Source organism: Coloeus monedula, assembly GCF_965178545.1.
Source record: "Coloeus monedula genome assembly, chromosome: 18".
In the NCBI taxonomy this organism is placed as follows: domain Eukaryota; kingdom Metazoa; phylum Chordata; class Aves; order Passeriformes; family Corvidae; genus Coloeus; species Coloeus monedula.
The window spans coordinates 10,868,828-10,881,037 of NC_138798.1; the positions used below are offsets into that span (position 1 = coordinate 10,868,828).

The following is a 12,210-nucleotide window of genomic DNA, read 5'->3' on the forward strand; positions in this document are numbered from 1 at the left end:
GAATAAACTGGGGATAGGGTAAACTTAGGAAGGGGTTCATATTGGGTATAGGGTAAAAGGGGGAAGTAGGCTGTGAGTAGGGAAATTGCTGCTGGGATGGATAGTGTTTATAATTTTGTGCATAACGGCTGCCTTTGACTGGAATACCCCCAGGCCCAGTAACATTTGCTGCTTGTAAACCTTTCTTTCCTTGCACTATATCAAATTGTACAACTTCCCCATCTCCTACACTTTGCAGGTAATTTTTAGGGTTATTCCTTTTAATGGCAGTTCTGTGGATGAATAGATCTCCCCCTGTATCATCTTGTGTTATAAATCCATAGTTGTATTTTACATTGTACCATTTCACAGTTCCTGTGACTTTCGTGGCTATAACTCCTCCTATCACGTGCTTGCGTGCTCGTCGTGGCTGCCGGTCCCGCGTGGCCGCTGCCTCGCCGACTCCGACGTCTCGGCCGGGCCCCCGCGTTGCGGCTGCTCCGCGCTCTCCGAGCGGCGCTGCTCCGGCGTGTCTGGGCTCTGCGCGGCCCCGCGTTGCCATCGCCGCTGGCTCCGTGCCCTGCGAGCGGTTCCACTCCGCAAACTCCACGCTGCTTTGGGTGCGGCCCCGTTCCGGCTCAGCGCTGCGCGGCTTCTCGTGTCGCTGTGGAAACCGCCGCTTCTCCCTCCGCAGGGCTCTCCGAGCCGTGTGCTCAGAGCGGGCTGCCACGCCAATGCCCGGTTCCTGGCTGCTCGTGGCCCACGGCACCCGCGGCGCCTGCGGCATCGCTCCCTCACTTGTGGTTGAGCGGCCGGGGACCCTGAGGCAGGGATGGGGTCTGCGATAAGGAGCGCGCTACCGAGGGGGCCGGGCGCATCCAGCACAGGCACCTCCGCCGGCACGGCTGCAGTTGTGTGCTCCCGGGATGGCGGCCGTGCGGCCTCAGCCACGGGATAAGTATGATCCTCTTTAGGGGTAATAGGACCGTAGAAATGCTCCTCAAGAGCTTCCCTGATTATAAGGTATGCACGGAAGGCTTCTCTTTGATCCCATACTTCATCCCAGATCTCGTCCCAGAAACACCCCTCACAAGATACAGGAGGTTCAATATCAAAAAGTAAGTCTCGAGAAATACAGGAGAACATTTGAAAAGCCAGATGAAAAAGTGTTCTAGATCTCCCGGTTGCATTACTTTTTTGTTTTGGTGTTCAAGGATTCCTTTAACTTCTAGGTACATTTCTTTCTGTGGCTCAGAGAGCCCCATTTCCCACGATTCTTCCATAGTCCAGAGAGAATATCCAAACCAAGATGAGAAGAGAGAGGTCTAGAGTGATTATGTTACTCACGAATCTTCCTCAGGGATCGGTGTCTTGCTCGCATTCCTCCACCAGTTTGTTGCCGCGGGGATTACTGCAACAATTGTATTTCAAACCAGGAGTCCCGTGGAAACCGAAGTAGATATGGACAGATTCGTGGTAGATGTTTCAGAGGTCTTTATTTCTCCAGCCGCATGGCCGGGGCTCAGCTCAGGAAGTCCGCAGTCACGGGACCTCAGGGTCCTTGGCGTTATCAGGGAACACAAACCAAGCAATGGGAATGAAGCTGAGCAGGGGCAGGGAAACCCTGTGTCTCCCCCCCAGGGCCCCTCTCCCAGGGCTCCATGGCAGGGGAGGGACCCCAACAGGAAAAGGATCCTAGTGGCTGTAGAACTCGTGAAGATCGGTACAATGTCATACTGGTTCTGCACTTTGGTGTCCCATTTTTCTTCCTTACTCTTGGAAGTAAGGCTTTGGGTCAACATGGCTTTTTGATTTGGAAGTCATGATTATTGTAATGCTTAATTCTTTGCTTTTTTTTTCTTCTCCTTATCTCTGTCTTTATCTTTTCCTCTCCTTATTCCTTCTATCTCTTTTTTTTCAGACTAGTTCCACTATGTCTCTGATTTCTGAATCTTCCCTAGAACTGGTTCCCTGTTCAGCAAATGCAGACTCCAGCAACACTCACCACAGTTTAACAGTGCTGTCCCATTCCAAACACCCTTCTGCAAGTCACAGTGGGAACTCAACAGCGCCAACATCTGTCCCCTCAGCAGACCCCTGCATTGAGGAAGGCAGTGAGACTGCAGTTCTGCCTTCGTCGGGGCATCCTGCTGCCCCTCCACCTGTGCCCGGTTTAGCACAAACTGTCCCTGTGCCCCCACCACGGAGCTCCTCTGGTTATGCTACTCGTGGGGAGCAGGTGACCTCTGCAAGCTTAGTTCACCTGAGCAGAAAGCCTGACTCTTCCAGAAGTACTTCCCAGGCTGTGCCAGCTTCCAGTGTGGAACTTCTCTGTAGATCTGCTAATGTGGAGGCATGGGGCTTAGGGTATGACTTGGCAGAGACAGAGAAGGAGCAGAGAACTGACCCCAAAATCTCAAGTGTACCCATTTCAAATGCTTTGAAAGGGCAGGTACCCAAAGAGCTGCATCAACAGGGAGCACTCAGGGACAACTCAGCTCTTTCCTTCCAGGGCAGAAGTGTGAAAACAGCTTTAGATGAGCTGGGGGCCCTTGCACTGCCTGCACATGTGCCAGAGGTGCATGCAAATAACGTCGTTTTGGATTCTGTTAATGAACCTTCTGTTGTTGCCCTGGATTGGTGGGATGTCTTCCCCGACACTAAAAACCAGTTGGGCTTTGTAGTGGAACAAGGACAGGAGCTAAAAGCTGAAGTGCTACGTGAAACCAATCCTGATCTGGGCAAGAAGAGGCAGGGCAGAGACAGAACTCCTAGGAAGGCAGGCATTGATAACATGAACAAGGCCAGAGGAGACCAGGAAAATGAGCAGTTCAGAAGCTCTGCAGTCACTCCGGAATCTCCTGAAAGCTTTGGGAAAGCTGAATGGGATCTGCCATGTGTCTCCAAACCACCCATTGAGAGGATTTCTGCATCAGGCCAGGCAGGCACTGAGTGAATGTAGGAGTAGGGCGAGTCCTAGCCAGGACTGTACTGCCAGTACACTAACTGTGTGTGTGTGCAGTGAGCGTGCCTGGCTCACCTCCACTAACAGCATGAGCTCTGAGTGGTGTCAATGACAGCTGCATGTCACAGGGCTTCAGAACCCCCGGCTTTATCTTGTGGTCTCTCCTGCATGTGGTTCAGCAGCACAGAACATGGCAGTTTGTAGGGTTGGCCTTGTGAAATGGACTTTATTCCCTAACTGGGGTAAGGCTCAGTCCACAGAGACCTCCAGGAAACTGAAAGGGCTGTTTCATGCCACTGATGGGGATGGCAGCTCCTCTGCTCTACTTACCTTTTTAGGTTTCATTGCTGAAGCTGTTATTGTTCCTTCCCGTGCTGTAAGTACACTTTGTGCACCAGACATCTCTGACCAAGAGGCTTGTGCCTGTCAAGGGCAAACACAGAGAGGCAGCTCTGTGCTCTTGTGATGCTGAGGTTTCTGTAATGGTCAGTGGAGTGCTCATGCTGCACCTCTTATCTTGGCTTCCTGCTGGTTAATCTTTCTCTTCCTTTTCTAGACAGTTATTTTTGGCTGCTGTGATTATCCTTATGGGGCTTTTCCTTGCACTGAGTCACTGTTCTGGGCTGTGCCAAGAGGAAATTTGTCATTGTGGAATAAATGCCATCACTTTTCCTGCTCACAGTTGTCACTAATGTCTTTGAGTTTGTGCTCTTGTATCTTGGGGCTTGCTATGACATTGCTCTTGTCTGCTGATACTATTGCCTTTGTCATTTAGATTAAATCTTTAATCAAGAGGACAAAAGAGACTTCGAATGTGCATCCAATGTCTCGAGACCTCTCTCCAAGGCGTAAACTAGGCCCTGCCATATTCCACAAGACTGAGTCCCAAGATGGCTTGATTGAAGAGCTTCAGGACAGACTGGGCATCGATAACCAGGAGCAGGAAGGATGGCAAAGCCAGGATGCTTGGCTGACAGAGGGGGTCATTGTCACTGCCAGGCCCCGGGGGGAAGAGCAGAGTGGTGAACAGCAAGTAGAGAAGGTAGAAAGCAGGGTCACTCGTGCTGGGGAATTCCAGCATGTCCCTCTGTCCAGGCAGCATTGTGTGGAGGTGCAGATTGAGTTTCTGAGCATCCTAAACAACACGGAATGAAGAACTAACTCCTTCTATTCATCCTTGTCTGGCCTGAGAAGGAAAGCAGCACAGGGTCCTAGTTTTGGGTGTTTAAGAATTGGAGTGGGATCTGAGGGAGCTGGTGATGGTGTTTGTTGATGCAGTCTGCTGCTATCACATCTCAGATGTCCATGTGGGGACTATTTTTAAAACCACACTGGGAAGCCTGACATGGAGACGTACTTTGTTTTACCCAGTGCTGTACCTGTGCAGGCTTTCTGGGGATGAATAAGATGGTGCTCTTCCTTGAGCTACACAGAGCAGCACCTTTTCTAGTTCTCTTTCTTGCTGCTTTTTCCCCTCAGATAACATACTGGTAGCAGCCAGCCTTCCTGTTAAAGGAAGTGCTTGTTGGTTCCTCTCTGGATTTATTCACTTTTCTTCTTCCTCTGTGTCTTTCTAGGTGGTTTTTCCTCCAGAATCCCCACTCCTCCCCAGGAGGACAATCTCTGTTCCAGCCTCTTCCCAGCTCCAGCCTTTCAAAGAAACTGCAAAGATAGTCCCTGCTAACACTGCTCCTTTTCCTGTCTCTGGCCCTGCACCTCTTCTCTCACTCCCACCTCAGCCTTCCCATGTGTCATCTACCCCAGCTCCTAGTCCAGTCTCTTCCTCTTCCTTCAGCTTGGCTCCCTGGCCTCTCTTCCAGTGGGAAGCTTCTGATAATGATTATCATGTGGTTTCTGTTGTGGGCACCCCTCCTAATGAAGATCCCAGACATTCCTGTTCTCCCCAGACCTGGACTCCTAGCAGCAAGACAGTTGTCTCTGTTGGCTGTCAGACTGAAGATGAAGCTTTCTTCCCAGAAGTGCAGGCAGGCTTCTGTGTTTTTAGTAGTATTTTCCAATCCAACTACTGCGTGTAATTTGAGAGCTCAGTAGATACAGTGTTGAGGTAAAGCCTGGTATGAACTGCTGGATGGGAGAGAGGACTCATGGACAATACCTAATCCCAGCTGTACACAGTACATGTCTGTGCAATAACTTGCTGGGATATGTGGGTCCTGTGTGTCCTGACAGTCACTTTGTGCAGCAGGGGCTCTTACTGCCCTCTGAGATTAAGAAGGTAACTCTGAAACACAGCCTGCAGCTTTCCCTGCCGTAATCTCTCTGAAGTGGGGGGAGTAAAAGATGGCAGAACATCCATACTGGAAGGAGTAGCTCAGCAGTCCTTCGTGTGTTTGCCCTTTTAGACAGGTGTCCACAGTACGAGTGGATTTGGGGGAGGAAATGGCATGGTGAAGAGCTGGGTTCTGCATCTCCTGCCAGGGAAGGGCTGTAGCTCCAGGGTGCTGGGAAGTCTTAATGTATATGTGCAGTCCAGTGTTAGTGTACAGGCAGCTCTCAAGCAGTGAGCAAGGAAACACGTCTGCATCTTGATCTGTTGTACTTTTCAGGTGACCTCTGCTCCTCCCCTTGTCCACAGTGCCAGTCTGTTGGCTGCTCCTGCACCCCTGGGCCCCCCAGCCCCTGACAAGGCAGGATCCCCCTTCTGTTTCCTTAGCATGGTGTGTGCTCTTCTGGTTGATGAGTGTGCTGGGATCTGCTCCTGGAGCTCCCAGCACCATTAATGTGGATAATATCCTGTATTGCATGGTTTGCTACTCATAGAGCCCTTCTCTGAACTTGAGTGATGGCAAATCTCATGGGTGAAGGGTGGGAATTTGAAGGGCCTTTGCATGATAAGTTTATGTGGATGCTGTGCTGAGTGTCCCCTGCAAACAGCAGGCATTACCTGCAGGAGGTGGAAACAAACCTCTTTCAGGTGGGGGCTCATTTGTGAGCTCTCAAGAAGGCTGGATGGCCAGGCCAGCTAGAAATTGAGGTGTGCACAGGTATTTGTGCCTGCTCTGGGGTCAGACGTGACTGGCAGGAGTGTGTGGTCCCTACAGGTCACTACAAGGGTGAAGTGCTCTGTTGCTACATACTGAATTCATCCTATCTCCTTTCTCCCTGGATGGTATTTATCACTTGTGTGTGGCATGTGTGCCTGCCCTGCATGGCCATAACCCCTGGCTAGAGCAAGAGAAGCTGTGATTCTTTCCACGGAGTGCAGCCCTTTTCCTCCTGCTGCACCATGCAGGAAGCCTGGGCTTTATCCTGGGGCTCTGGACAGGCTTTGTCTCCAAAAACCTGTTGTCTCCCTCTGTGAGAGTCTCCTTGCAGTTGTGTGTGCGCTTTGGAAACAGTCACTGTAACAGCTTTTGGTAGCAAATGTCTGCTGTGTGGTGAAGGGTTTGTTTTAAGCTGAGGACACTGGGGTGTGATGGGGCTGCTCTGTGCTGCTGGACTAGGAGAGGTTGCAAGTTATGGGAGGAGAGAGGAGGAAAAAAGCTGCATTGAGAGTCATGCTGCATGTGAGGCAAGACTGGGGAGTGTGTGGATGTGTGTGTAAAAGCAGCTAAATTCATGTATGTCATGAGAATTTTTATACAAACGAGCAGAAACCAGGATTTGTCATTGAGTAAACTGGTTGACTGCAAGGACAAGCAGCTGCAGGACAGGGAGTAGAGCTCCTCCTGTGGCTGGAAGGGCAGGGTCTGCCAAGGCTTGGAGCACTTCAGTGTGTCCCTGCTCCGTTGGCTATGCTGGCAGCAGGCTGGTGGGTTGTTCACAGGCATAGATTTTGTCTGTTTTAATTTACCCTTTCACTTGCTGCAAACCCTACTTCTTCATGTGTCCCTAAACCTGACAGTAGCTATGGCAGTGCGAAGTCAGCTAAAATAACCTCTTAATTCCTTGCTGGGGTTTGTCTGCAGAGGGGCTGTGATGGCTGAGGAGAACATACACTTTGTTTATAAGTTATGAACCTCAGTAAAGCATTTCTCCGCTCCTCTGGGAAGCCTTTTCACACCATGTGTGCTGTGGTGGTGTGAGTTTCAGAAATGGCCTCTGAGACAAGTATCCAAATCCCCTTCCCCCAGTGGTGCATTTCCAGCTCTGGCAATACATGTGGCAGCCCTGTCTGCTGGGGATGCACTGTAGGTAAACAGCAGGCAACTGGGAGGGAGTTACTTCCTTCCTGCTTCCAGTTGCTTAGTTCAGGCATGGGATGAGAACCACCTGAGAGTGAGAGAGAGGGAGACTTGGCAAACAGATGTGCAGAAGTTGGTGCAAAGGGAGAAGATTTTCTAGCTGAAAGGGGAGGTGAGGTGAGTGAGAGAAGAGCATCTCTATTAGAGAGGAGAGACAACTGAGAGCAAGAGCATAGGAATGGAGAGAGGTCGAGGAGGAGGGGCCCTCTGGATGGTGTCTGCTTTGTCAGCAGGCCAAGAACTGATGAGGTAAAGGGAGATTTTTGCCAGAGGCTTAGAGAGCACTGTACTGAGTGCCTGGGATGTGCTGATGACTTCTGCTGTGTGCGCAGTGAAGGAAAATCAAATCCTCAGTTCGCAGCTCTGCTGTTACATATCCCAGCGTCTCTGCATGTCTCTGCATGGGCAGAATACATGTGTGTACTTGATCCTGGCTCTCACCAGCTTCTTCAGAGAGCGTAGCTGACTCCTGTCTGTCTCTGCAGAGGAGCCACTGGCAGCAACAGCAGGAAATTACCTGATAAGCACAGCAGCATTTACCTTACAGTATTTGTTTTCTCTTACCTGCAGTTCATGGCACAGGGAAAAGCCGGGAGCAGCTCTCCTCCATCCACAGCCTCCAAGCCTGGCAGTCAGCTGGATACCATGCTGGGAAGTCTTCAGTCTGACCTGAATAAACTGGGTGTAGCTACAGTTGCCAAAGGTGTCTGTGGAGCCTGCAAGAAGCCTATTGCTGGGCAGGTGAGTTGAAGGTGCTGCCTCATTGCTGAACCTTGGACTGCAGCTGGGAGTAATGGGGAGGGCTGTTTCGTGAGGCTGAAGAGACTGGAGATGCTGGAGAAACTGAAGTACTCTATTTATCCACTGGCTAGGTACGCTGTAAGCTCCTCCAGTGACCTCTACCCTGCCCCTGAGGGACTGCCCTTTCCTGAGATGATAGGTAATTCAGTTTTCATGCTACCCCAGTCCAGGGCTCACTTGAGTAGTAGAACTTGTCATTCTTGCTGACCTCCAGCTGGTATCTTGTCATGTGGTCTAGGGGAGGAAGAGATAGAGTTGTTCTCCATAATTTGTCTTCCCAACAGGTAGTTACAGCCATGGGGAAAACCTGGCACCCTGAGCACTTTGTCTGCACCCACTGCCAGGAGGAGATCGGGTCTCGGAACTTCTTTGAGCGGGATGGGCAGCCCTACTGCGAGAAGGACTATCACAACCTCTTCTCTCCACGCTGCTACTACTGCAATGGGCCCATCCTTGATGTGAGTTCCTTGGAGGAATCATGGTGCTGGCAAGTTGCTGCAGGTCTAGGTGTTAAAATTCCACTTCACCCATGTGTCCTGGGTGGAAGATTTTGTTCAGGAATTTCTGTATTTGTTTTGTCTTTGCTTTGAAAGGGAAACAACTTGGCACAGTCAAGTTCTTACACTAGTCAGTGGAGTTAGTCCCTCTTATCTTTGCTGAAGTTCCTTCAGAACTCCACATTGCTCCATCATTCTGGTAATGATTCCTCAGCTTTTGTTGTTGGTAGCCTGTGGTAACAGGCACCAGTGCTGGTCCTGAGGACTGGGTGGGGCCCTGTGTAAGGGAGGAAGCAGTGCCCAAGATCCTTTTAGGGTAAAAAAAAGTGTGCAGTGGGAAAGTCCGAATGAGCCAGAGGCAGGGGTGAATTGACTCTGCTCTCTAAAGGACAGTCTATTTTAATGCTTGCTCTTGTCAGCACCAACATTCATGTGTTCTCCCCTCCCTCCAGCCCCCCCTTACTCACCTCCAAGCTGAAGCCATCATTTACATGACCTGCACTTTGTGTTTTCTTCTGAACAGAAAGTGGTGACGGCTTTGGACAGGACATGGCACCCTGAACACTTTTTCTGTGCCCAGTGTGGAGCTTTCTTTGGACCTGAAGGTATTGCTGGTTTATGCAGGGGGAAAACAGTCTCCCCCCTGAACTGCAGACAAGGGTGTAAAGGAAGAGCTGCTACTGGAGGGACAGCCTGAGGCATCACAGGGGAACCACTGGAGTTCCAAGGGAGCTGTTTATGGGGGAAGGATGCTGCCAGTAATCATGGCTTCTTCCCGGGAAGGAAGAACATGCCTGGGATGGGATGGGAAGGGAACAGAACAAGGAACAGCTATAGCTTCTGTGTGTGTTACCAGGGGGAAGGATGATCCTACCCATGCAGGTTACCCTGCACAGCTTGTGTGGCTGCAGGTGAAGATGGGGAGCTGATCCCTTTGCCTCTCCTCTCCTTTGACAGGATTTCATGAGAAGGATGGCAAAGCCTACTGCCGCAAGGACTACTTTGATATGTTTGCTCCCAAGTGTGGAGGCTGTGCCCGGGCTATCCTGGAAAACTACATCTCTGCCTTGAACACCCTGTGGCACCCTGAGTGCTTTGTCTGTCGGGTAAGAAACCCAAGGTCCTTTGCTGCTGCCGTACGACCCCTCTTGTTTCCACCCTGAGGCATCTGGTCCCATATCAGGGAAAGGCGTCTGTGGGGTAAGGAAGGGCAGCCAGCCCCACAACTTAAAAACCAAACACCTTCTTTTTCTCTGCCTGTTTACATTAAACTTTTGAGTTGCTTTGCTCTTCCTGTTCCCAGCTGCAATTACGGGCTCCTGCAGCAGCTCACAGATAAACAGAGTTATTTTCCGTGACCTTTAAATACTTATAAGCTAAGCTGCTCTCTGAGCACTTGCCTCAGCAATCAGATCTTGAGGATCTTCCTCCCGTGCTCCATCTGACAATGTAAACTAATGAGACTGACCTTGTTCAGACAAACATGCAAATCGGTGAAATAGTGGCAGGCTCCATACAACAAGCATAGTAAACAGGAAAATTGCAGATTTTAGAGAGCATTGCAAATATTAACTCTCACAGTCCCCAAGAGATGAGCCAAATCAACCACTGTTTTGTAGAGTGGGAGAGAAAGGCAGAAACCAGATCAAGCAGTCAGAACCACAGCCTGCTGATTCCTGGTGTGATGCTCAGAGCAGACGGTCACCAGCCTGTTGGGACTGTCTGGCGCTCCTGCAGTGGTGTGCAGTGAAAGAAGCAGAAGCCGTGCCTGACTGGGGCTAGGGCGTGGGGAGGGGCTATGCTTTCTCGTGCAGAGATTGAGACTTCATCAAGCAGTTTTGTTTTCCTTTCCCCCTGCTGTGGCCTGAATTAGTGGGGCCAGCACAGATTTCTTCCAGGCCACAAGATGTGATTCTCTTCCTGTTTCTGCTAAAGCAGAGCAAACTTTTCAGCTGACTGAGGGAAAAGACTGTTCACTGAAATAACTGTCAGCATTAGTAAAATCTTGGACTCACTGCAGGCAAACTGCATTCCCCCAGTATTGCAAGTGTTCAGCTGCCTATGCTGTTTGTTGGACTCCTGTCCACATGCTGGGATCCAGTTGTGTGTGATACTCAGTGTCCTCCCTGGGGAAGAGGACAGCAAAACCAGGAGTCAGGAAACTGGCTTCTCCTCTGGGTCTTGGTGCTGATATATTTGTAAGATCTGGTGGTGTCCTCAACTCTCTCCCTTACTCTGCTGCCTCAGTTTCCCACTCCCACAAGGAGAGGAGTCTCCCCAGGCTGGTGGGTGCTTCTGTTGCAGGTGCTTCTGTTGCAGGTTCTGCAGTGAAGTGTTCTCAGCTGCCTGACACTGAGGGGGAGGGGCAGCTCTGGACACTTCTTACCACATAGCTAGTGTATGCTCTTCCCCATATCTTTTCAACATCAGTAGCACTGTAGAACAAACAGTTTCTCCCAGCAGTGACCCATGTGTAACTGGTGGAAATGTTTCAGGCTTGACAATCCTTTGCAGACTGTACCTGTCTAATGCCAGCCATTCTGGAGAGGTCACTCATAAAGATTAATTGTGCCTGATTTTCTCAGCTGGAACCAGTCCCATGCTCATAAGGATTCTGCTGCATGAAAGCCTGAGCTGGTCCTTGCTTCTCCTTGCGCTTGTGGGGAAGCTGGAGTGAGGAAAAAAAAACCAGGCAAAGGTGCTGCAGTGTTTCCCATTTCAGGGGAGGAATGCTCTCTTTTTTCCTGGCTGGATACATCTGGTAGCTCATTCATAGTATTTTCTTTGTAGAAGTGAAGCCAGCTGGGCAAAGGAGCTGGTTAATTCCCTTGCTTGTGTCTGTATCTGTCCATTTCTCAGACTTTTTTGGGAAACTCTTTGCAATGGGCAGAATTTGGCCCTGGATAACAGGACAGTGCTGAAAGGCAGCAGTTCATCTGCCCACAGCACAGTTGGGCTGTGCCATAGAGCAGAGGACACTTGTGGAGCTGCCCCTCCACACCACCCCAGCTTCTCAAACAACCTGTCCCCTTTGCTTTGTCCTGCTGCAGGAATGTTTCACCCCGTTCATCAACGGCAGCTTCTTCGAGCATGATGGGCAGCCCTACTGTGAGGTGCACTACCATGAGCGCCGTGGCTCGCTTTGCTCCGGCTGCCAGAAGCCCATCACAGGACGCTGCATCACTGCTATGGGCAAGAAATTCCACCCCGAACACTTTGTCTGTGCCTTCTGCCTCAAGCAGCTCAACAAAGGAACCTTCAAAGAGCAGAACGACAAGCCCTACTGCCAGAACTGCTTCCTCAAGCTCTTCTGTTAGAGGCACCATAGATGGGCGCTAAAGCATCTTTCTGCCACCCCCTTGGCAGTTCTGTCTCTCTGAACATTACTGTGATTTGGGATCCTTACCAGGCAGGGGAGGAGGGGGGTGGGGGGTGGGGAGTGCTGCTATGGAGAGGCAGTAGATCCAGGGATGAGATGGACCATTAAACTGGAAACGCCCTTGCTGTGTCTCAGGAGAGAGAGGCTGAGATCCCTCATTACGCTGTGTGTGTGTCTGTGTGTGTGACTGATAGCTGAGGTTAGCTCGAGGGCTCCAACAGGGAGATTTTCCCAGCCCCCTCCTGGCAGCAGGAGGCTTTGCCAGTACATTTCAGCCTGTGTCAGCTCTCTGAGCAAATCGTGACACTTGCAGACAACACAACCCTCTGCTTTGACACCTCCTTCTCAGGCTTTTGCCTGCTCGTGTGTAGGGTGAGCGACAGC

At 50.7% G+C, this 12,210-nt stretch overlaps 1 protein-coding gene across 7 annotated transcripts in view; it reads left to right on the top strand.

The window, feature by feature from the left end:
* The window catches only part of PXN (paxillin), a 53,547-nt gene extending 41,697 nt beyond the window's left edge, over nt 1-11,850 (top strand). For 3 of the 7 annotated variants that reach the window (XM_082293747.1, XM_082293746.1, XM_082293748.1), the window contains exons 7-15: nt 1,901-2,920; nt 3,720-3,986; nt 4,522-4,929; nt 5,512-5,592; nt 7,720-7,890; nt 8,235-8,408; nt 8,971-9,052; nt 9,405-9,553; nt 11,498-11,850. In XM_082293747.1, coding sequence (XP_082149873.1) covers nt 1,901-2,920; nt 3,720-3,986; nt 4,522-4,929; nt 5,512-5,592; nt 7,720-7,890; nt 8,235-8,408; nt 8,971-9,052; nt 9,405-9,553; nt 11,498-11,764 — 2,619 coding nt within the window. In that variant the 3' untranslated portion in view covers nt 11,765-11,850. Of the gene's footprint in view, nt 1-1,900; nt 2,921-3,719; nt 3,987-4,521; nt 4,930-5,511; nt 5,593-7,719; nt 7,891-8,021; nt 8,090-8,234; nt 8,409-8,970; nt 9,053-9,404; nt 9,554-11,497 lie in introns of those variants that run through there. The other 4 variants (XM_082293750.1, XM_082293749.1, XM_082293751.1 and 1 more) reach the window with 4 other exon arrangements.
* Nucleotides 11,851-12,210: the final 360 nt, after the last annotated feature.